Source organism: Bos indicus, chromosome 29 (genome assembly GCF_029378745.1).
Source record: "Bos indicus isolate NIAB-ARS_2022 breed Sahiwal x Tharparkar chromosome 29, NIAB-ARS_B.indTharparkar_mat_pri_1.0, whole genome shotgun sequence".
Classification (NCBI taxonomy): domain Eukaryota; kingdom Metazoa; phylum Chordata; class Mammalia; order Artiodactyla; family Bovidae; genus Bos; species Bos indicus.
Window position 1 is genome coordinate 49,041,560 of NC_091788.1, and position 21,356 is coordinate 49,062,915.

The 21,356-nt window shown below is 50.2% G+C and overlaps 1 protein-coding gene and 1 non-coding gene across 3 annotated transcripts in view; both read left to right on the plus strand.

The window, feature by feature from the left end:
• LOC109554651 (tumor necrosis factor receptor superfamily member 10A-like) overlaps window positions 1–18,216 on the plus strand; it is a 32,987-nt gene extending 14,771 nt beyond the window's left edge. For both annotated transcript variants that reach the window (XM_070782789.1, XM_070782788.1), the window contains 8 exons: window positions 899–986; window positions 1,701–1,829; window positions 3,456–3,570; window positions 5,019–5,095; window positions 12,711–12,854; window positions 13,362–13,387; window positions 14,153–14,408; window positions 17,899–18,216. In XM_070782789.1, the coding sequence (XP_070638890.1) occupies window positions 899–986; window positions 1,701–1,829; window positions 3,456–3,570; window positions 5,019–5,095; window positions 12,711–12,854; window positions 13,362–13,387; window positions 14,153–14,386 (813 nt within the window). In that variant the 3' untranslated portion in view covers window positions 14,387–14,408; window positions 17,899–18,216. The remainder of the gene's footprint in view (window positions 1–898; window positions 987–1,700; window positions 1,830–3,455; window positions 3,571–5,018; window positions 5,096–12,710; window positions 12,855–13,361; window positions 13,388–14,152; window positions 14,409–17,898) is intronic.
• Window positions 5,546–5,652, plus strand: LOC139180795 (U6 spliceosomal RNA). Its single transcript, XR_011565049.1, has one exon. It is a non-coding gene; the product is annotated as a U6 spliceosomal RNA (small nuclear RNA).
• Window positions 18,217–21,356: the final 3,140 nt, after the last annotated feature.

A 21,356-nucleotide genomic window follows, 5' to 3' on the forward strand; every position in this document is an offset into this window, starting at 1 on the left:
GGTGCAGAAATTCTGCAGTTTACACTGAGAGCTGGCAGAGGAAGGCAGCAGCGCCTGAACTGGACCTGTGTTTCCAGGATGTGTTGAGGACAGACTCTTGCCCTTCTGTGCACGTCCAGGAAGGCATCAGGGGTCTTGACGTTGGGGTAACGAACACATTTCAGCATGTAGGCACGTTCAAAAACACAGAATTCAGCAAACAATTGAGGCTCAACTGTCCTAGAGAAACAGACGTGAAACCGTATGTAAACAGTAACACCTCAAAGTACAGAAAGCAAAGAATGACGTAATTACACGGTGAAGTCTAGAGCCCACAGACGTGGTACGAGAGCTTAGTATACCTCAAAGCCAGAAGTCGAGCAGGATAGGAAATCGGTGCAGATTTGCAGTTACTGGGACCTTGTGATCGATGGGCTCCGGTGTGTCCGCGCGTATGCACATTCATGGGCACAATGATGCACACATTCAGATACAGACGCTCAGATCCCCGTTCCCAACACAGACGGTCTCCTCGCTTGACAAACTCTTGTGCACCTGCTGAAAACATGAACTGTATGCTAGAAGAAGATCAAAGACTCACTAAATTCCAAAGGCTCACGACCACAAAAGGTCTACTTCTGACCAGGCACAGGGAATAGACGTTAGCCACAGAGGTATCAACAGATCCACACGCACCTGAGGATGAAAGAGCGTATTCCCCACACAACCCTGCTCCGTACTGCGAGTGGAGCAGCAGGGAGCCCGAGGAAAGTCCCCGGCCTGAGCCTGCCCGACGACGTCCCCTCCCTAGGGAGGCCGTACCCCGGGGGAGCTGACACTCCCTGCTCAGGGGTGTCGGTGTCTGCTCCCATCAGGAGCGGAGACATCTGAAATGCCCGTGTCCCCTCTCTCATTGAAGGTGGCTGTGGCAACAGGGGAGACCTCCTGTAACCCAGGTGAATATGAGGTTCCAGGCGACCTTTCCTGTAGCAGATTCTGCCCGGCTGGTGAGTCTGGGGTGATTTCCAGAGCTTTCCAGGGAAGACTTCTGCTTGGGAGAGGGGAGGTCGGGGACACGTTGAGCTGAGCTGGGGGCAGCCTGCGGGAAGAACCTGCCTGTCTGGGATGGGGGAGAGTCTGTCCTTGGCAGCCACCAGCACCCTGAACCCCGTCCAGACACACAGACACACGCCCATGTGATCAGTGAAGTCCCTCCCCAGCCTCCTCTGTCAGGGGCAGCTGGCCCGTCACCACGGGCATCCCGCCCCAACCCACACACACCTGCACACATGCCGTGCCTTCCAGGGGCCCGTGGTTCAGAGCCCAAGCACCTGGTACCTGGACCCGTAGCCCCATACCCTCCCCACACTCCCCAGCCCACCCACCTGTGCACACACTATACACGTTCATACGCACACATCTCTGCATTCTCACGCACTCCTGCAGGAACCACGTGTAGGGAGCAAAGTGAAGTCTTGTGACCTTGCTCCAGCGCCCACGCATTGCAGGGCATCGGTACAAGCTGGGGGGTGATGTGGGTCCCTGGTCTCTGGGACGGACACCTGTGGCCTGGGATCAGTCCAGCTGTTCCCAGGAGGCCGGGGTGGGTTGGGAGTACTGTGCGGGGGGTGTGGTCTCCAGGTGACTCGGGCCCTCCTCCAGCCAAGGCCTCAGAGACTGGGCGGGGTCCCCACCTGCCCTCCGTGTCCCCTCTCACGCAGGCTACTACGTAAGCAGACCCATAAACCAGGACCACCACATCGGAGCCTGCTCGCAGTGCGAGTCTGGAACTTTCAGAGCTCATCCCAACGAGCAGACACAATGCACGCCGTGTGCCCAGTGCAGAGAGGGTGAGTGGTGGCAGTCCCGCTCACGTGCCCTGTTTTGCCGGCCCATGGGAACCTCCCCAAGGGCAGTGAACGGTCCCAGAGGAGCGCGGTGGGAGCTGTCGTCAGGGAGCGCTTGTTGGTCACGATGCGGTGTGTGTTGCCTGAAGAAGCAGCTGCAAGTCATTAGGGTTTCAGACTTGCTGGGTATCAGTACGGTACACAGAAGTTCTTCTATCTCTGTGTATCGATGACATTGTTTAAATAGGTAATTTTCCAATTTATTTATCTTTAATTGGAGTGTAATTGCTTCGTAACGTTGCATTGGTTTCTGCTGCACAAAAACGTAAATCAGCTAAGTGTATGTTTATATCCCCTTCCTCTTCAGCCTCCCCGCCCCGACCCTTGAAATGTAATTTAAAAATACCCACTTGTGTTGGCAAAAAAAAAAGATTTTTGGAATAAATCTAGCAAAGCATGTATAAATATATATGTGAAAAAACTACCTTTAATGAAATATAAATACAGAGAGAAATACCACAATATCGGAAACCAGAAGGCTCAGCGTTTTGCTTTCTTGTGCTGTGGCCGTGCTGTGTGGCTTGCAACATCTTAGTTCCCGACCAGGAGTTGAACTTGGGCCGTGGAAGTGAAAGCTTCCTAACCACTGGACCAGCAGGGAACTCATTTGGTGTTGTGTAAGGATCAGTTTTTCCTGGAATGGTGCTTAGATTTTGTGCATTCCCAATGAAAATTTCCGTGTATCAGTGTATAAATCAATTCATCTTGCCATAGACTTTAAACTGATACGGTTTTATTTTTAAGAGGTAAAAATAAGAGACCTCCCTGGCGGTCCAGTGGTTAACAATCACCTGCTGATGCAGGGCACGCAGGTTCATCCCCTGCTTTTTGAAGATCACACATGCCACCGAGCAGCGACTCCCATGGGCCACAACCACTGTGCCCACGCACCCTAGAGCCCGTGCCCTGCAGGAAGAGAAGTCACCAGAGTGAGAAGCCACAACAGAGAGTAGCACCCGCTCGCCACAACTAGAGAGTGTGCACACAGCAGGCAGAGCCGCATGGCCAAAAACAAATGCATTAGAAAAAAAAGGTAAAAACATCCCAGCAGGAGTCGTCATGAACTTGCTGTCCTGACGCCTGCTGGAACAGCTTCCTTCTTGGAAGATGAAAAAACGAGATAGCACCCTAGCTGCCCCTTGTCTTTGACTCAGCAGAGACAGTGAGGCGGAGTGACATTCACGTGGGGGCAGAGAGTTGGCCCCGTGGAAACAGCTGCATAGACGTGAGGTGTGGGTGCAGCCCCAGGACCCAGCCCTTCGCAGGTAGAAGGGCGGAACCCTCCAGCGATGCTCGGAGAGACCGTGTTCCGTCCACACCGAGTAGGGCTGTTGTGACCTTCCTGGGGAAACGAGTGGACACGTTGATTTGGGGTGTGTCTGAGCAGGTGGCCCTCTGCCTCCAGCCCAGATTGCCGGGGCACCCACAGCTCCTCCGCAGACACCCAGACGGCAGGGGTGAGGTCTGGAGGTGGGTGCACGTGCTGAGCCTTTGACTGAACCTGGACGTGGCCGGGGGGCAGGACAGAGTCCAGGCCCCGGTGACTGACCCTCGGCCCGCCTCCAGCAGATCAGGAAGTGGTGAAACACTGCTCCGCCACCAGCGACCGGGAGTGCCAGTGCAAGCAGGGCAAGTTCTACTGCGACTCCGTGGACTGCAGAGAGAGCTGCTTCCGGTGTACAAGGTGCCACCTAGCGGTGGGAGCCGGCCAACAGGCCCGGGCGGGGGTTCTCTTCTCCATTCACCTGTTTGGTTTTGGGTCACTCACTCAGCCACCCGCTGGCCGGAGCCTCTGTTTTCCCATCTGTGTAATGGGGCTAATGGTAACACCAGCCCCAGTGAGGAGCCCTGAGGATTAAGGCAGACGAGTCACCCGGAAGTTTCCGTGTGGGGGTGAACTGGAGTCATTGCTCATCCATTTCTTCCTCCTCTCATTCACTCATTCGTGCGTGACTGTGAGCCCCGCTGTGGTCTGTGGGGTCGTATTGCAGGCCTGGGCCCCAGCAGTGGTGGAGAGCCCCCAACACGTATGCAGTGATGGGCTCACGAGGGACAGAGAGGCTGCAGGAGACAGGGCCCTAGAGCGGAGGCAGGGAGGGCGGGACGCAGGGTGGAGCCGCAGGACGTCCAGGGGGAGGCGCTGTAGGCAGGGGGCGCCCCCCAGGCTCCGGGCCCGGGTGGGATGGCCAGTGCGTGTTTTCTGCCCCTGATGTTACAAATCACCTCGACCGGGAGGCTTTTGAAAAACAAGAAGAATGTATTCTTTCACAGTTCTGGAGACCGGAAGTCGGAAATCGAGGTGTCAGCAGGGCCAGGCTCCCTCCATAGGCTCTCGGGAGGAATCTCGCGCTTCCTCAGCTTTGCCGGCACTCCTTGGCGCTCCTCGGCTTGTGGACGCATCGCTTCCGTCTCTGCTTCCGCCTTCCGGGGATGTTCTCCCGTGTGCTCTGCCTCAGCATCTTCACATGGCCTTCTCTCTGTCTGCATGCATCTTCCCTCTTGTGAGGACGCTGCTCACTGACTGAGGCCCGCCCTGATCCGGTGTGACCTCCTCTTAAAGGATTACATCTGCAGAGACCCTGTTTCCACATCAGGTTGCATTCTGTGGTTTCCGGTGGGCTTAGATTTGGGGCAGACTTTGAGGAAGACACTCACAGTGGTAAAGCCACTTGTAAAATCACCTGCATTTGTAGATTCTTAAATACAACCCCGGCCAGCTTGCGCTGTTGGCTGAGGAACCTGCCAAGTTCAAAGGAAGGACTGCCCCCAGGTCTGGGTTGGTCAGCTCTGGCTTGTCCCCTTCTCCACGAGCTTTCTCTCAGGCTGCTTTCCCTCCCGGTAGAGGTACGGCCACGTCAGGACCAGTCCCCGTGGCCACACACAGCTCTATCGGGGACAGAGACGGGGGCACTCCCCCATCTATCAGAGATTCCTAAGTTTTCTTCTCATTGATCCAGTGTGGGCCAGATAGCCCGGCACATGCCGGACACTGGTGACCTGAAACCTCATGGGCCTGCTGAGGAGGTTGGGTTGGTCCTTCTAACCCCTGACCGGTGGGGTGGTGAGTAAGATTCTTTGGGTCGGCCCGAGCGAGGGGAAAGGATGCTCACAGTTTCTTTGTCCTTCTCTCAGGTGTGAAGGAGACAGTGCCGTCCTTCAGCCCTGCAATACCACAAGCAATGCCATCTGTGCCATAAATCCACAGTCAGGTAAGGCGCTGATTCCATCTCTTAAATTCATAAAGGCCAAAGATTGAGGCTCTGGGGGTCCCAAAGCCCCTGTTGTCACAACTCATCTCTGCTGCTGTAATGAAAGAAGCCAGAGGCTGTGATCAGAGGTGCTTGGCTACATGTCAGGAAACTTTATTTGTAAAAGTGGGCTGTGGGCCATGGGTCATCGTTCATAGACTCCTGTGTTGAGTAAACAGAATCCTTGTGGACAAGTTATGGCTTCCCTGTCCTTGTCCCATGAGTTCTGGCTGTGTGGGCTCAGTGTGAGCCCACCAGGCTGACCAGGTAGCAGGCGGAAGGGACTGACCGCCCTGTGAGACCTGTCCTTCCTGACATCCCAACACCTGGCCATGTTCCTGCTTGGCGGGACCTCAGATGGGACTTAGGAATGTGAGTTCAGTGCACGCCCCCAACAGAATTGATGCTCCAGTGCTCGCTTCGGCAGCACATATACTAAAATTGGAACGATACAGAGAAGATTAGCACGGCCCCTGCGCAAGGATGACATGCAAATTCGTGAAGCGTTCCATATTTAAAAAAAAAAAAAAAAAAGAATTGATGCTCCACTACTGAGTATCTGTGTAAATCTGTGCAAGACTATTTTCCTTTTCTTTTTTTAAATTGAAGTCTTGGTGATTTACATTGGTGCAAAGTGGTTCTGTTACACACACACAGATATGTACATGTGTGTGTATGCTAAGTCACTTCAGTTGTGTCTGACTCTTTGTGAGCACATGGACTGCAGCTTGAAGGCCACTCTGTCCATGGGATTCTCCCAGGCAAGAATATTGGAGTCGGTTGTCATGCCCTCCTCCAGGGGATCTTCCAAACCAAGGGATTGAACCCATGTCTCTTATCTCTCCGACACTGGCAGGCAGGTTCTTTACCACCTACTTCCTCATAGCTCAGTTGGTAAAGAATCCGCCTGCAATGCAGGAGACCTCGGTTCCATTCCTGGGTCAGGAAGATCCACTGGAGAAGGGAAAGGCTACCGACTCCAGTATTCTGGCCTAGAGAATTCCGTGGACTTTATAGTCCATAGGTGGACACAACTGAGTGACTTTGGCTCACTCAGCTCCACCTGGGAAGCGCCATAAATATATGTATACACATATATAGTCAAAGCTGTGGTTTTCCTAATAGTCATGTATGGATGTGAAAGTTGGACCATAAAGAAGGCTGAGCCCAAGAATTGATGCTTTTGAACTGTGGTGTTGGAGAAGACTCTTGAGAGTCCCCTGGTCTGCAAGGAGATCAAACCAGTCAATCCTAAAGGAAATCAGTCCTGAATATTCATTGGAAGGACTGATGTTGAAGCTGAAGCCCCAATACTTTGGCCACCTAATGAGAAGACCTGACTCCTTGGAAAAGACCCTGATGCTGGGAAAGATTGAGGGCAGGAGAATAAGGGGAGGACAGAGGACGAGATGGCTGAATGGCATCGCCGACTCGATGGACGCGAGTTTGAGCAAGTTGCAGGAGATGGTGAAGGACAGGGAAGCCTGGCGTGCTGCAGTCCACAGGTCTGAAGAGTTGGACACGACTGAGCGACTGAACGACAACAACGAATACACACATATTCTTTTTCATATCCCTTTCCATTGTGGTTATTATCACAGGATACTAAATGTAGTTCCTTGTGCTATACAGTGAGACCTTGTTGTTTTTCTGTTTTGTGTGCGGTGGTGTGTATCTGTTCATCTCTAACTCCTAATTTATCCTTCTCTCACCACCACTTCTTTGGTAACCATAGTTTGTTTTTGAAGTCTGTGGGTCTGCCTTTGTTTCCAAAGTCAGCTCATTTGTGTCACAGTTTAGATCCTTGGATAAGTGATCTCACGGGGTGTTGTCTGTCTCGCTGACATCACTTTGTGTGACCATCTCTGGGTTCATCCAGGTCTCTGCTGAAGTCTTGCCCATTTTTATATTGGCCGTCTGGGTTTTTATTTTCTCATTTTTGACGCTTATCTAGAAACACTGATAATTGTTTATAAACGTGGGACACAAGCTCTTTGTGCCGAGTATCTGGGCCTCTTGTGGACAAAGGTCCTTCATTTTAGCAACTCAGGTTTGTGGCTGTTTTCTGCCAGGGTTGGTGTTCCTCCTGTCCTGAGTGAGAAGCTTTGCTCAGCTGGAGAGGGTGTTCTGTCTCATGAGCTGCCGGAAGCTCCTCTTTATCACTTACAGGACCGCAGTGGTGTCCCTGTGGTGTGAGGGAGGCGTTTTTCCCGCTGCACACACGGACCACGCCGCGTCGTTCTTTGGATCCAGTCTTCCCCGCCCTGAGTGTTACTGGGTTGTCGTGAGCACCGCGGCCCCCGGGCGTCTCTCTGTTCCAGGGTCCGTGCCGCCTTCCTGCTGGCCTTCTCCTTGGGGCCGGAGTCCCCGTTGTCTCCTTCCCCAAGGTCATCAGGCCGTCCTTGGACTCAGCATAGACGTTTACATTTTAAAATAAGCTTCTTAATTTCCCTCGGATTTGAATAACCTAAAAGTGTTTGTTTTACTTTTTATTGGAGTACAGTTGAATTACCATATTGTGTTAGTCTCAGGGGCACACCAAAGTGAATCGGTTACACATATATCCACTCTTTTTTTTAAGATCATTTATTTAATTTTTTGGTTGTGCTGCGTCGTCTTTGCTGCACGCGGGCTTTCTCTGGTTGCAGAGAGCGGGGCTACTCTCTAGATGTGGAGTGCGGGCTTCTCATCGCCGTCGTGTCTCTTCTTGCCGAGCACAGGCTCTAGGGCACACGGGCTCAGAAGTTGTGCTACACGGGCTCAGTTGTCCCAGGGCGTGTGGGATCTTTCTACACGGGCTCAGTTGTCCCAGGGCGTGTGGGATCTTTCTACACGGGCTCAGTTGTCCCAGGGCGTGTGGGATCTTTCTACACGGGCTCAGTTATCCTAGGGCGTGTGGGATCTTCCTACACGGGCTCAGTTATCCCAGGGCGTGTGGGATCTTTCTACACGGGCTCAGTTGTCCCAGGGCGTGTGGGATCTTCCCGGACCAGGGATTGAACCTGTGTCCCATTCGTTTGCAGACTTAATTCTTATCCAGTGTACCACCAGGGAAATCCTGTATCCACTCTTTTATAGATTATTTTCCCACATAGATCATTACAGAGCACTGAGTAGAGTTCCTTGTGTTACACGGTAGGTCCTTATTAGTCATCTGTTGGATATATAGTAATGTGTATGTGTCATTCCCAATCTCCCAGTTTATCCCTGCCCGCTGGCCCCCCCGCAAACACACACACACACACACACACAGATACTGGTAACTAGCAGCTTCATTTTGCTTCTGTTTTGTAGATAAGTTCATCTATAACCATCTTTTAGATTTCACATACAGGTGATAACATATAATTGTCTTTCTCTTTCTTACTTACGTCACTCAGTATGACAATCTCTCTATCCATCCATGTTGTTGCAAATGGCATTATTTTGTTCTTGTTATGGCTGAGTAATATTCCATAGTATATATGTGCCACATCTTTGTTATCCATTCCTCGTTTGTTTTTATAACTTTTCATTTTATATTGGAGTATGCATGCGTGCATGCTCAGTTACTAAGTCATGGCTGATGCTTTGCGACCCCATGGACTGCAGTCCACCAAGCTCCTCTGTCCATGGGATTTCCCAGGCAAGAATACCGGAGTGGGTTGCCATTTCCTTCTCCCTGGGATCTTCCTGACTGAGGGATCGAACCCAGATCTCTTACTTTGGCAGGTGGATTCCTTACCTCTGTGTCACCTGGGAACCCATGTTGGAGTATAGCCGATTATCGTTTTCAGTTCAGTTCAGTTCAGTTGCTCAGTTGTGTCTGACTGTTTGCAGCCCCATGGACTGCATCACGCCAGGCTTCCCTGTCCATCACCAACTCCTGGAGCTTGCTCAAACTCATGTCCATTGAGTTGGCGATGCCATCCAACCATCTCATCCTCTGTTTTCCCCTTCTCCTGCTGCCTTCAGTCTTTTCCAGCATCAGGGTATTTTCTAAGGAGTCAGTTCTTCACATCAGGTGGCCAAAATTTTGGAGCATCAGTGTCAGCATCAGTCCTTCCAGTGACTCTTCAGGACTGATCTCCTTTAGGATGGACTGGTTGGGTCTCCTTGCAGCCCAAGGGACTCTCAGGAGGCTTCTCCAACACCACGGTTCAGAAGCATCAGTTCTTCAGTGCACAGCTTTGTTTATGGTCCAGCTCTCACGTCCAGACATGACTATTGGAAAAACCACAGCTTTGACTAGACGGGCCTGTTTTGACATTACAGTTTCAGGTGGACAGCAGAGGGACTCAGCTATACATATACATGTATCCATTCTCTCCCACTGGAGAAGGAATGGCATCCCACTCCAGTATCCTTGCCTGGAGAATTCTGTGGACAGAGGAGCCTGATGGGCTACAGTCCGTGGGGTCACAAAGAGTTGGACTGAGCGACTAACAGATTCTCTCCCAAAGTCCCCTCCCATCCAGGCTGCCTTGTAATACTGAGCACATTTCTCTGTGCTGTTCAGTAGGACCTGTTGGTTATCCATTTTAAATTATAGCAGCATATACATGTTGATCCCAAACTCCCTAACTGTCCCTTCTCTTCTGTCTTCCCCCACCACTAGCAACCATAAGTTCATCCTGCGAATCTGTTTGTGTTGTAAATAGGTTCATTTGTATCATTTCTTTTTAGATTCCATATGTAAGGGATGTCATACAATATTTCTCCTTCTCTGTCTGACTGACTTCACTCAGTGTGACAGTCTGTAGGTCCATCCAAATTCCTGTAAATAGCATTATTTTGTTCTTTGTAGTGGCTGAGTAATACTCCATTTTAAGTATGTACCCCGTTTTCTGTATGCATTCACCTGTTGATGGACATTGATGTTGCCTTCATGTCCAGGCTATTGTGAATAGTCATGCTATGAGCATTGGGGTGCATGCATCTTTTCAAATTAAGAGTTTTCTCTGGATATGTGCCCAGAAATGGGATTACTGGATCATATGAGAGTTCTGTTTATAGTTTTCTGAGGAACCTCTACACTCTTCTCCACAGTGGCTGCATCCGCGGATACACATTCCCAAGACGAGTGTAGACGGTTCCCACTTGTCCGTGCCCTCTGCTGCGTTTATTGTTTGTAGTTTTGATGATGACCGTTCTGAATGGTGTGAAATGATAGTTGATTGTAGTTTTGATTTTTATTTCTCTACTAAGTAGTGATGTCGAGCATCTTTTCAGGTACCTTTTAGCCATCTGTATGTCTTCCACAGAGAAATGTCTATTTAGATCTTCCACCCATTTTTTGATTGGTTTGTTTGGTTTTTTTTGGTGCAAACTGCATAAGCTACTTGTGTATTTTGGAGAGTAATCCCTTGTCTGTTACTTTCTTTGCAAATATTTTCTTTCATTCTGAAGGCTGTTTTTTCATTTTGCCTATAGTTTCCTTTGCTGTGAAAAGCTTGTAAGTTTAACTGGGTCCCATTTGTTTTTGTTTTTATTCAAGGAGGTGGATCAGAAAAGATCTTACTCTGAGGTTTATCAACGCCTCTTCTGCCTCTGTTTCCTATAAGGATTTCATAGCACTCAGCCTTACATTTCGGTCTTTATCCATTTTGAGTTTATTGCTGTGTACAGCATTAGAGTGTTCTGCTCATTCTTTTGTGTTTACCTGTCCAGTTTTCCCTTCACCACTTTTTAAAGAGATTGTCTTTTCTCCATTGTGTATTTTTGCCTTTTTTGTCAGAGGTTAGGTGACCATAGGAAAAGGCAAAGGCACCCCACTCCAGTACTCTCGCCTGGAAAATCCCATGGATGGAGGAGCCTGGTAGCTGCAGTCCATGGGGTCGCTAGGAGTCGGACGCGACTGAGCGACTTCACTTTCACTTTTCACTTTCACGCACTGGAGAAGGAAATGGCAACCCACTCCAGTGTTCTTCCTGGAGAATCCCAGGGATGGGGGAGCCTGGTGGGCTGCCGTCTCTGGGGTCGCACAGAGTCGGACACGACTGAAGCGACTTAGCAGCAGCAGCAGGGAACCACAGGTGCTGGGTTTTCTCTGGACTTCCTGTGCTGCTCCATTAGCCTTTGTTTCCGTTTTTGTGTGAGTACCATACTGTTTTGATGACCGTAGCTTTGTAGTGTAGTCTAACTCAGGGACCTTATTCCTCCAGCTCCATTTTTCTTTCTCAAGATTGCTTTGGCAATTTGGAGTCTTTTGTGTTTCATACAAAGTGTAGAATTTCTTGTCCTGATTCTGTGAAAACTGCCATTGGTAATTTGATAGGGCTTGCATTGAATTTGTAGACTGCTTTGAGGAATACAGTCGTGTTCACAATGTTCAGTCTTCCAGTCCAAGAACATGGGATATCTCTCCATCTGTTTTTGTCATCTTCTGTTTCTTTCATCAGTATATTATAGTTTCCAGAGTATAGGTCTTTTGCCTCCTTAGGTAGGTTTATTCCTCGGTATTGTATGCTTTTTAATGTGGTGGTAAATGGGATTGTTTCCTTGATTTCTTTTTCTAATCTTTCATTGTAGGTGTGTTGGAATGCAAGAGATTTCAGTGTATTAATTTTGTATCCTGCACCTTTACCAGATTCATGGATGAGCTCCAGCAGTATTCTGTAGCATCTTTAGGGTTTTCTATGTATAGTGTCATGTGCTCTGCAAACAAGGACTGTTTCACCTCTTCTCCAGTTTGATTCCATTTATTTCTTTTTCTTCTCTGTTTGCTGTGGTGAGGCCTTCTAAGACGATGTTGAATATTAGCGGTGAGAGTGGGTACCCTTGTCTGTTCCTGATCTTAGAGGAAATCGTTCGTCTTTTCACAGTGAGTGTGATGTTTGCTGTGAGTTTGTTGCAATGACATTATCATCTTGAGGTAGGTTCCCTCTATAACCTGCAAACACTTTTAAAGGCTCTCTTAACAGCAGAACTAAGGCAGAATGAGGAAGGGCTACTCTGAGAATAAAGAAAAGCCTTTAAGCAGAGTGAGGGTGCTGCGTGGACGACTTGCTCCCTCCTGCTCGGTCCTTGGTGACAGACCACATCATCGCGGCCGAGCATTCCGAGCTCTGACGGGCCTGCACTGCACCCAGTGTCTGCGTGACCGCAGCTCCTGTGGGTGCTTGGAGCTCAGCAGGGTGAGGAGACACCCGAGTGCTCATGCCACGCATCTCCCCAGGGCGGGCCCTGCCCTGCCCCTTGGGCCAGCGCGGCCCAGCCTGGGTGCCGGGAAGACGGGCCATCTGCTCTCCCAGGCTCCTCCAGGCTCTGCCACCTGCTGGCCCAGGGGTGTACCTGCAGCTGCCCCCACTCTCCCCTGAGCCTCTTGCTGCCCTGCTGGCAGGTCAGATCTGCTGCTGCTTTGAGGGACCAGAGCGAGATACCCCACGGCCTCTGAGCCCAGGGTTCCGTGAGAGCAGGAAGGATGAGCCTGGCTGCCTCCCACTGGGGAGGTCCTGGCAACCGTCAGCGGCGGGGAAGGAGTGCGTGGTGGTTTGGAGCGCATCGGTGCTGCCCCCACTCCTGAGATAGCAGGTCACTTGGGTGAGGAAAGCGTGCCTGACCCTGTGACCATGTCCTCTGTTTTGCCTCCTTCCAGGAAACTCGGGGTCATCACTCGGCGCCTACCTGGGTGTGAGAGTGGAGGTTTACATTTTCATCATTTTCATCCTGGTCATCGTCCTCATCGTGCTCATCGTCATTGCTGCTGTGTATTATTTTGTTGTCTACCCTGGAAGAAAAGGTTGGTCCGAGTCGTGTTGACCTGGAGGAAGCTAGGTCAACAAGAGCATCAGGAGCTCAGAGAAGGGGTCTGGGGTCGGTGTTACTGAGCAGGAGCCTCTGGTATAAAATACAGATCAGTTCACATTCTAACGGGGCCTCACGTGTGTGTGAGCTCAGAGCCACCTGCTGTGTGCCTCCTGACACGCAAGGCTTGAGGCCAGAATCCCAGGTCAGCTGCTGGACACAGGGTGTCCTGGGCGCCCTGGGCCTGGAAGCAGAGAGAAACTGGTGCTTCTCCAGCCAAGGGGGTCCTGGGGGAGGCAGCCCTGCATGCTGGGGAGGCTTACCGAGTGAGTGCCCCTCCTGTTTTCCCAGCTGCACAGGTGTTCCAGTCAATTTCTTTTTTTGCTGTAACTGTAAATACACTTTCTTTATTGTAAATTTAAAGTACTTCCTCTCGCCCACAGATGTCACTATAATAGTTTATATGATTTGTTTTCATTTCTCTCTCCTTTTTGATCTGCAGGAAGTCGGGATAATCTAAGAGACTCTGTAAGTATTGCCCCGGGATTTGTCCAGGGGAGCCCCAGGAGACATCCCAGGTGGGCGGGACAGCCCCAGGCCTTCCCTCCTGCATCCACACCAGGCCTGTGCGGTGGAGTCTGGGCCCGGGGACATCTGTTCTGGATGACTTGAATTCTGCTAAGCAAAGGGGGCAGGGGGCGCCCTGTGGGTGCCTGGGGCTGCAGACAGACCCCGATAGAGGGGGACTTAGAACGTGCGGCCCTTAGGACCGTTCCCACAGCTCTGGAAGCCAGAAGTCTGAAACCACGGGTTGGCGGGGTGGTCCCCTGGGTGCCCTGGGGGAGGGTTCTTCCTTGCTGCTCCTCGTGGCGGCTGGCCGTGCCTGGCGCTCCTCGGTTGGTGGGTGATCGCTCTGCTTCCGGCCATCTTCCCTCGGCCTCGCCCGCTGTGAGCCTGTGTCTCTGAGTCTCTCCTTGTGAGGACACTGGTCTCGGAATGTAGGTCCCAGTCTTATGCAGTGGAACCTCAGCTTCACAGACGCTATTTCTACATAGGCCCTCTCACAAGTTCTAGGGGTGAGGATGTGAATGTATCTTTGGGGACCACCATCCAGCCCCCCACAGGTTGACCTGGGACCCCCAGAAGCTGGTGGCACAGAGGAACCTGACCTCCGGCAGTATTCCTTTCTAAAATTGCACACGCTCGCTTACCTGCCATTTATTCCCTAAAGTGGCTTGAGAAGGGCTTGGCCTGCAGGCTCCTGTCAACAGAAGGAATTTCTTTATCCTTTAGTCCCAAGGAATCAGCCAGTCCAGCGACCTTGAGAGGGGCCCACCAACCCCCAGTGAGGACATCAGCCTAGAGTCGGTGGGGAGCTCCGCCCTGCTGGTCTCCACGGGCCCTGGAGGTGCTGAGCTGCTGCAGGGGGCCAACGGAAGTGTAGCAGTGCCGGGGGAGCAGGAGAGCAGACCCGAATGCTCGAGACCACCGGGCCAGGCAGGGCCATCCACCTCCACTGATGGCTAGGAGCAGGTGCCCGGACTGTGCGGTGAGTGTGAACCAGGGCCCCGCCATGCGGCAGAGCGCTCTCTGAGGCAGGCCTGTATGGGGGGCTCCTGCCGAGTTCCCGCCTCAGTCTCCTGGGCTGCTGTAACCACCCCACACCCGGGCAGGGAGTGGGTGTTCAAACACAGATTGTAGTGTCTCATGGTCCTGCATGGGAATACCAGCCCGCCTGACCTGCCTCGTGAGAAACCTGTATGCAGCGCAAGAAGCACCAGTTAGAACTAGACAAGGAGCAACGAACTGTTTCAAAACTGGGAAAGAGATATGTGAAGGCTCTGTAGTCTCACCCTGCTTATTTAACTTCTGTGCAGAGTTTAACGTTATGCAGAATGCTGGACCGGATAAATCACAGGCTGAAATCAAGAGTTCAGGGACAAATATCAACAACCTTAGATATGCAGATGATACCACTCTAATGGTAGACAGTGAAGAGGAACTAAAAAGCCTCTTGATGGCGGTGATAGAGGAGAGTGAAAGAGCTGGCTTAAAACTCAACATTCAGAAAACTAAGATCATGGCATCTGGTCTCACTTTGTGGCAAATAGAAGGGGAGACGAGGGAAACAGTGACAGACTTTATTTGCCTGGGCTCTAGTATCTCTGTGGACAGTGGCAGCAGCCACGAAATTAAAAGACGCTTGCTCCTTGGAAGAAAAGCAAACCTAGACAGCATGCTAAAAAGCAGACACATCACTTTGCCAACAAAGGTCAGTCTAGTAAAAGCTATGAATTTTCCAGTAGTTATGTACAGATATGAGAGTTGGACCATAAAAAGAAGACAGAGTTGGGAAGAATTCATGCTTTCGAACTGTGGTGCTGGAGAGGACTCTTTAGCGTCCCTTGAACAGCAAGGAGATCCAATCGGTCCATCCTAAAGGAAATCAACCTTGAATATTCATTGCAAGAACTGATGCTGAAGCCAAAACTCTAATACTTTGGCCACCTGATGTGAAGAACTGATTCATTGGAAAAGACCCTGATGCTGGGAAAGATTGAAGGCAGGAGGAGAAGGAGACGACAGAGGATGAGATGGCTGGATGGGATCACCGACGTGATGGACATGAGTTTGAGCAAGCTCCGGGAGTTGGTAAGGGACAGGGAAGCCTGGCTGCTGCAGTCCATGGTCTCAGGTCAAATAACAGGGAGAGAACACAGCCCCGCCCATCAACAGAAAATTGGATTAATGATTTACTGAGCACGGCCCCGCCCATCAGAACAAGACCCAGTTTCCCCTCAGTCAGTCTCTCTCATCAGGAAGCTTCCATAAGCCTCTTATCCTTCTCCATCAGAGGGCAGACAGACTGGAAACCACTATCACAGAAAACTAACCAATCTGATCGCATGGACCACAGCCTTGTCTAACTCAGTGACACTAGGAGCCATGCCGTGTACGGCCACCCAAGACGCATGGGTCATGGTGGAGAGTTCTGACAAAACATGGTCCACTGGAGAAGGGAATGGCAAACCACTTCAGTATTCTTTCCTTGTGAGCCCCATGAATAGTATGAAAAGGCAAAAAGATAGGACACTGAAAGATGAACTCCCCAGTTTGGTAGGGTGCCCAATATGCTACTGGAAATCAGTGGAGAAATAACTCCAGAAAGAGTGAAGAGACAGAGCCAAAGCAAAAACAACACCCAGTTGTGGATGTGCCTGGTGGTGGAAGTAAAGTCCGATGCTGTAAAGAGCCATATCGCACAGGAACCTGGGATGTTAGGTCCACGAATGAAGGCAGATTGGAAGTGGTCACACAGGAGATGGCAAGAGGGAACATCGACATTTTAGGAATCAGCGAACTAAAATGGCCTGGAATGGGTGAATGTAACTCAGATGACCATTATATCTACTACTGTGGGCAAGAATCCCTTAGAAGAAATGGAGTAGCCCTCATAGTCAACAAAAGAGTCTGAAATGCAGTACTTGGGTACAATCTGAAAAACAGCAGAATGACCTCTGTTCGTTTCCAAGGCAAATGTTCAATATCGCGGTAGTCCAAGTCTGTGCCGCGACCAGAAACGCTGACGAAGCTGAAGTTGGGCGGTTCTGTGAAGACATGCAAGACCTTGTAGAACTAACACCCCAAAAGATGTCCTTTTCATTTTAGGGGACTGGAATGCAAAAGTAGGAAGTCAAGAAACACCTGGGGTAACAGGCAAATTTGGCCTTGGAGTACAGAATGAAGCAGGACAAAGGCTAATAGAGTTTTGCCAAGAGAATGCACTGGTCATAGCAAACACCCTCTTCCAACAACACAAGAGAGGACTGGAGTGGAGTCCGTGAGTCGGGCACCCTTACGCATCGTCTCAGGGAGCCAGCCTGACCCCTTCTCCGATTCTCCAAGGGGCCTGACACAAATAAAATGCAGAAGTTGGGACCCCCAGCTGGTGTCCGTGGGGGACACTGGGAGGGTCAGGGTGGGCAGAATGCCACCGTTTGAGAAAGGAGAAGCTTAGGGAGCTTTCTTGTCTGAAGATCCACCTTTTCACATTCACCAGTGACACTGGAGCAACACTTATTTGTCAAATAGAACTTCTGTGGGGTTCATCAGGAAAAGGTAGATGTTGGTTTTATTTTATTATACATTTGTGGGGGGTTTTTTTAAGTTTTTTTTTTTTTTTTTTAGTGTGGACCGTTTCTAAAGTCTTTTGAATTTCTTACAATATTACTTCCGTTTTATGTTTTGACTTTTTGGCCACACGGTATGTGGGCTCTTAGTTCCCCATCAGATGTCGAACCTGCACCCCCTGCATTAAGAAGCCCCAACTGTTGGATCACCTGGGAAGTCACTACATTCTTGGTTTTAAGAAAAAACATGAGTCATGATCGCAATTCGTATCTAACTGCAGATTATCAGGTCCCCGTTGGCTGGGTTGCTGTGTGCTCACTGGCACAGGTTCCACAAGAGTCGAGATTTATCAAGCACTTACTTCCTGCCGGGTGCTTTTTATAATCTTATTCTCACAGCCCTGGGAGACTATGCCATCACACAGATTTAAAACATGACCACCCAAAGCTCAGAGAAGCTACGAAACTTGCCCGAGCTCTCACGACCTGACCTGGCCCAGCACGCACAGCAGGAGGCCTCCCCATCCCAAGCCCCTCAGCACATCTCTGGGTGGCAGGGCAGGGCAGATGCCCACATATGCTGCATCCGCAAGGCTTCTGACTTGCCTGAGTTTCCTTGGCTCCTTCTCCTAAGCTCACTGGCTCCAGTAATGAATGAGCAACGGACATGTAAGGAGACACGGCAGGTTGTAGCCAGACGGCCTCCTGGCCTCTTGGCTTGGTCCCTTCTTCAGGATCATCTGAGCTGGCACAAGGCCTCCCAGGTCATGGGCTGTGGTGTGCAGCCCAACGCCGAGCCCTTGGGGCAGGTGGAAACACCTCTAGGAGTACTCTCCCAGGGCAGAGTCACTGGGTACTCTTGTCTTCCAAGAATGTAAGCAAACTCTTCCTTTTTTTTTTTTTTTACAGCCATCAATAAGAACTTGTGTGCCGGAGCCAGCCTGCAAACTCCATCAGGTCCCGAGAATGTGCACAAAGCGGCTGAGAAAGAATACTACAGCAAAAGAATACTACAGCAAATATGGGGTCGAGAGGCTCAGACACGTCTCCACAAAGGGAAGCGGTCTGACCACGACTTTATTCAGCATCTTATATTTTACAGGAGAGCAAGAGAAAAACAAGACAGTTAATGTTTTTCTTGGTTGACCTATACATCTTATAAATGTCACAAGAAATTTTGTGCATGGGAATGGCACCCTGTTATTATTTCTTACACCAGATAACATATCCCTGTGCGTGAAAAGTTTGTCCAAAACTCCAGGTGTCTACAGTTAATAGTCGCCTAATCTCTGAGGTGGCGGGACAGAGAGCTATGTTTGCAAGCAAACCCGCAAAGACTGAGACAGCTTTCAGGGCTGTGTCCTTTAGATAAAGGACCCTGTTCTCATGGGCAGCTCCCCACACCTGTGCAATTTGTCATTACTTTGCAGAAGTTAACTGGAAGATATTTATGGGATTTACTGGATTTGAAGAAAATGACAACATCTGGAAAGACTCCTCAGGAGGAGGGATGGGCTGGCTAGGGAGGGTCATTTGTATGTTTTGTGGGTTTTTTTTTTTGCTACATGGCATAGCATGTGGGACCTTCGTTCCCCCTGCAGGGACTGAAACTACGTCCTGCAGTGGAGTGTGGGGTCTTCACCCCTGGACCACCAAGGAAACCCCTGTGGAGAGATGTCTCTAAACTCCTGGCTGCCTTCCATAAAATGCAGCTACAGATATGGTTGCAGAACGTTAGAAACAAATTGGTTGCTGGTAACACCTTAGGTAGACCTGCAGAGATGGCCCAGCAAACACTTTTTTGGCCCGAGGTTGTGACTATAGCCGGTATCCTGGATGGATGGGATCTGAGTTTCTTTCCCAGTTCTGAGCCCGTTGGAAACTTCATGAATCCCAGACGGAGCTGTGGCCCTTCTCCACACAGGTTCTCTATAACCTTCCGGTGGGGAGGTCAGCTCTGCATGTCATCAGAAGCGCTGCTCTGCCAGGGCAGGGTGGGTCGGGGGCACTGCTTGTGGTGTGACAGAGCTGGATCCCGGGGGCGGCTCACTGTACTGGGTGAGCGGCCATTGGGCTGAGGCCAGGACACTTTGGTGGTTGTGACAGAGCTGGATCCCGGGGGCGGCTCACTGTACTGGGTGAGCTCCCATTGGGCTGAGGCCAGGATCCCAGGGGCGGCTCACTGTACTGGGTGAGCGGCCATTGGGCTGAGGCCAGGACACTTTGGTGGTTGTGACAGAGCTGGATCCCAGGGGCGGCTCACGGTACTGGGTGAGCGGCCATTGGGCTGAGGCCAGGAGACTTTGGGGGTTGCCCCTCTGTCCCCGGCAAGTCCTTGGTCTCAGAGTCACGGTGACGTCTCCATGACCTAGGACAGGGCCTGGCATTGAGGAGGTGTCCATAGGTAGTAGGAGCAGTCGATGGCAGGCGGCCTGGCAGCCGCTCTGCACTCACAGATACTGGTCCACACCTGGCGCTGCAGGCAGGCTATCCCAGTCAAAGATGGACAGAAGACTCTCCTTAATACTCGGTGACAACCTATATGGGGAAAGAATTTGGACAGTAATGGATGCATGTATGTGTAACTACATCACTTACTTAGTGTGCTCAAGGACAGGCTGCAGAGCAGTAAGAACAACTCCCAGGGCACATGTATGTACATGGAGTATTCAGTTCAGTTCAGTCGCTCAGTCGTGTCCGACTCTGCGACCCCATGAATCACAGCACGCCAGGCCTCCCTGTCCATCACCAACTCCCGGAGTTCACCCAGATTCACGTCCATCGAGTCGGTGATGCCATCCAGCCATCTCATCCTCTGTCGTCCTCTTCTCCTCCTGCCCCCAATCCCCCCCAGCATCAGAGTCTTTTCCAATGAGTCAACTCTTTGCATGAGGTGGCCAAAGTACTGGAGTTTCAGCTTTAGCATCATTCCTTCCAAAGAAATCCCAGGGCTGATCTCCTTCAGAATGGACTGGTTGGATCTCCTTACAGTCCAAGGGACTCTCAAGAGTCTTCTCCAACACCACAGTTCAAAAGCATCAATTCTTCGGCGCTCAGCTTTCTTCACAATCCAACTCTCACATCCATACATGACCACAGAAAAAAACCATAGCCTTGACTAGATGAACCTTTGTTGGCAAAGTAATGTCTCTGCTTTTGAATATGCTATCTAGGTTGGTCATAACTTTCCTTCCAAGGAGTAAGCGTCTTTTAATTTCATGGCTGCAGTCACCATCTGCAGTGATTTTGGAGTCCAGAAAAATAAAGTCTGACACTGTTTCCACTATTTCCCCATCTATTTCCCATGAAGTGATGGGACCAGATGCCATGATCTTCGTTTTCTGAATGTTGAGCTTTAAGCCAACTTTTTCACTTTCACTTTCATCAAGAGGCTTTTGAGTTCCTCTTCACTTTCTGCCATAAGGGTGGGGTCATCTGCATATCTAAGGTTATTGATATTTCTCCCAGCAATCTTGATTCCAGCTTGTGTTTCTTCCAGTTGAGCGTTTCTCGTGATGTACTCTGTATATAAGTTAAATAAGCAGGGTGACAATATACAGCCTTGATGTACTCCTTTTCCTATTTGGAACCAGTCTGTTGTTCCATGTCCAGTTCTAACTGTTGCTTCCTGACCTGCATACAAATTTCTCAAGAGGCAGATCAGGTGGTCTGGTATTCCCATGTCTTTCAGAATTTTCCACAGTTTATTGTGATCCACACAGTCAAAGGCTTTGGCGTAGTCAATAAAACAGAAATAGATGTTTTTCTGGAGTATTGTATTATTTTCTTGGAGTATTACATGGAGTATTACTCAGCTATAAAAAGGAATGATATTGGGTCACTTAGTGATACACATAGTTATGTGTATAGACCTAGAATCTGTCATACAAAGTGAAGTAAGAAAGATAAAAATATTGTATATTAACACATGTGTATATAACACATGTATATAACACACACGCATATAACACATGTATATAACATGTATATAACATGTATACAACACATGTATACAACACGTGTATAACACGTGTATATAACACATACATGTGGAATCTAGAAAAGGTGCAGATGAGTGTATTGGCAAGGCAGGACTAGCGTTGCAGATGTAAAGAGCCGACGTGGACACGCGGGAAGGGGCAAGGTAGGACGAACTGGGTGACTGGGATTGGCTTGCTGCCATGTGTCAGATAGCTAGGCAGTGGTAAACGGCTGTGCAGCACAGGAAGGGACTTCCCTAGTGATCCACCGGCTAACACTGTGCTCCCACGGTGGGGGCTGGGGTTCGATTCCTGGTCAGGGAACTAGATCCCACATGTTGCAACTGACGATTTCTCACGCCACAACTAAAAGATCCTGTACACCAG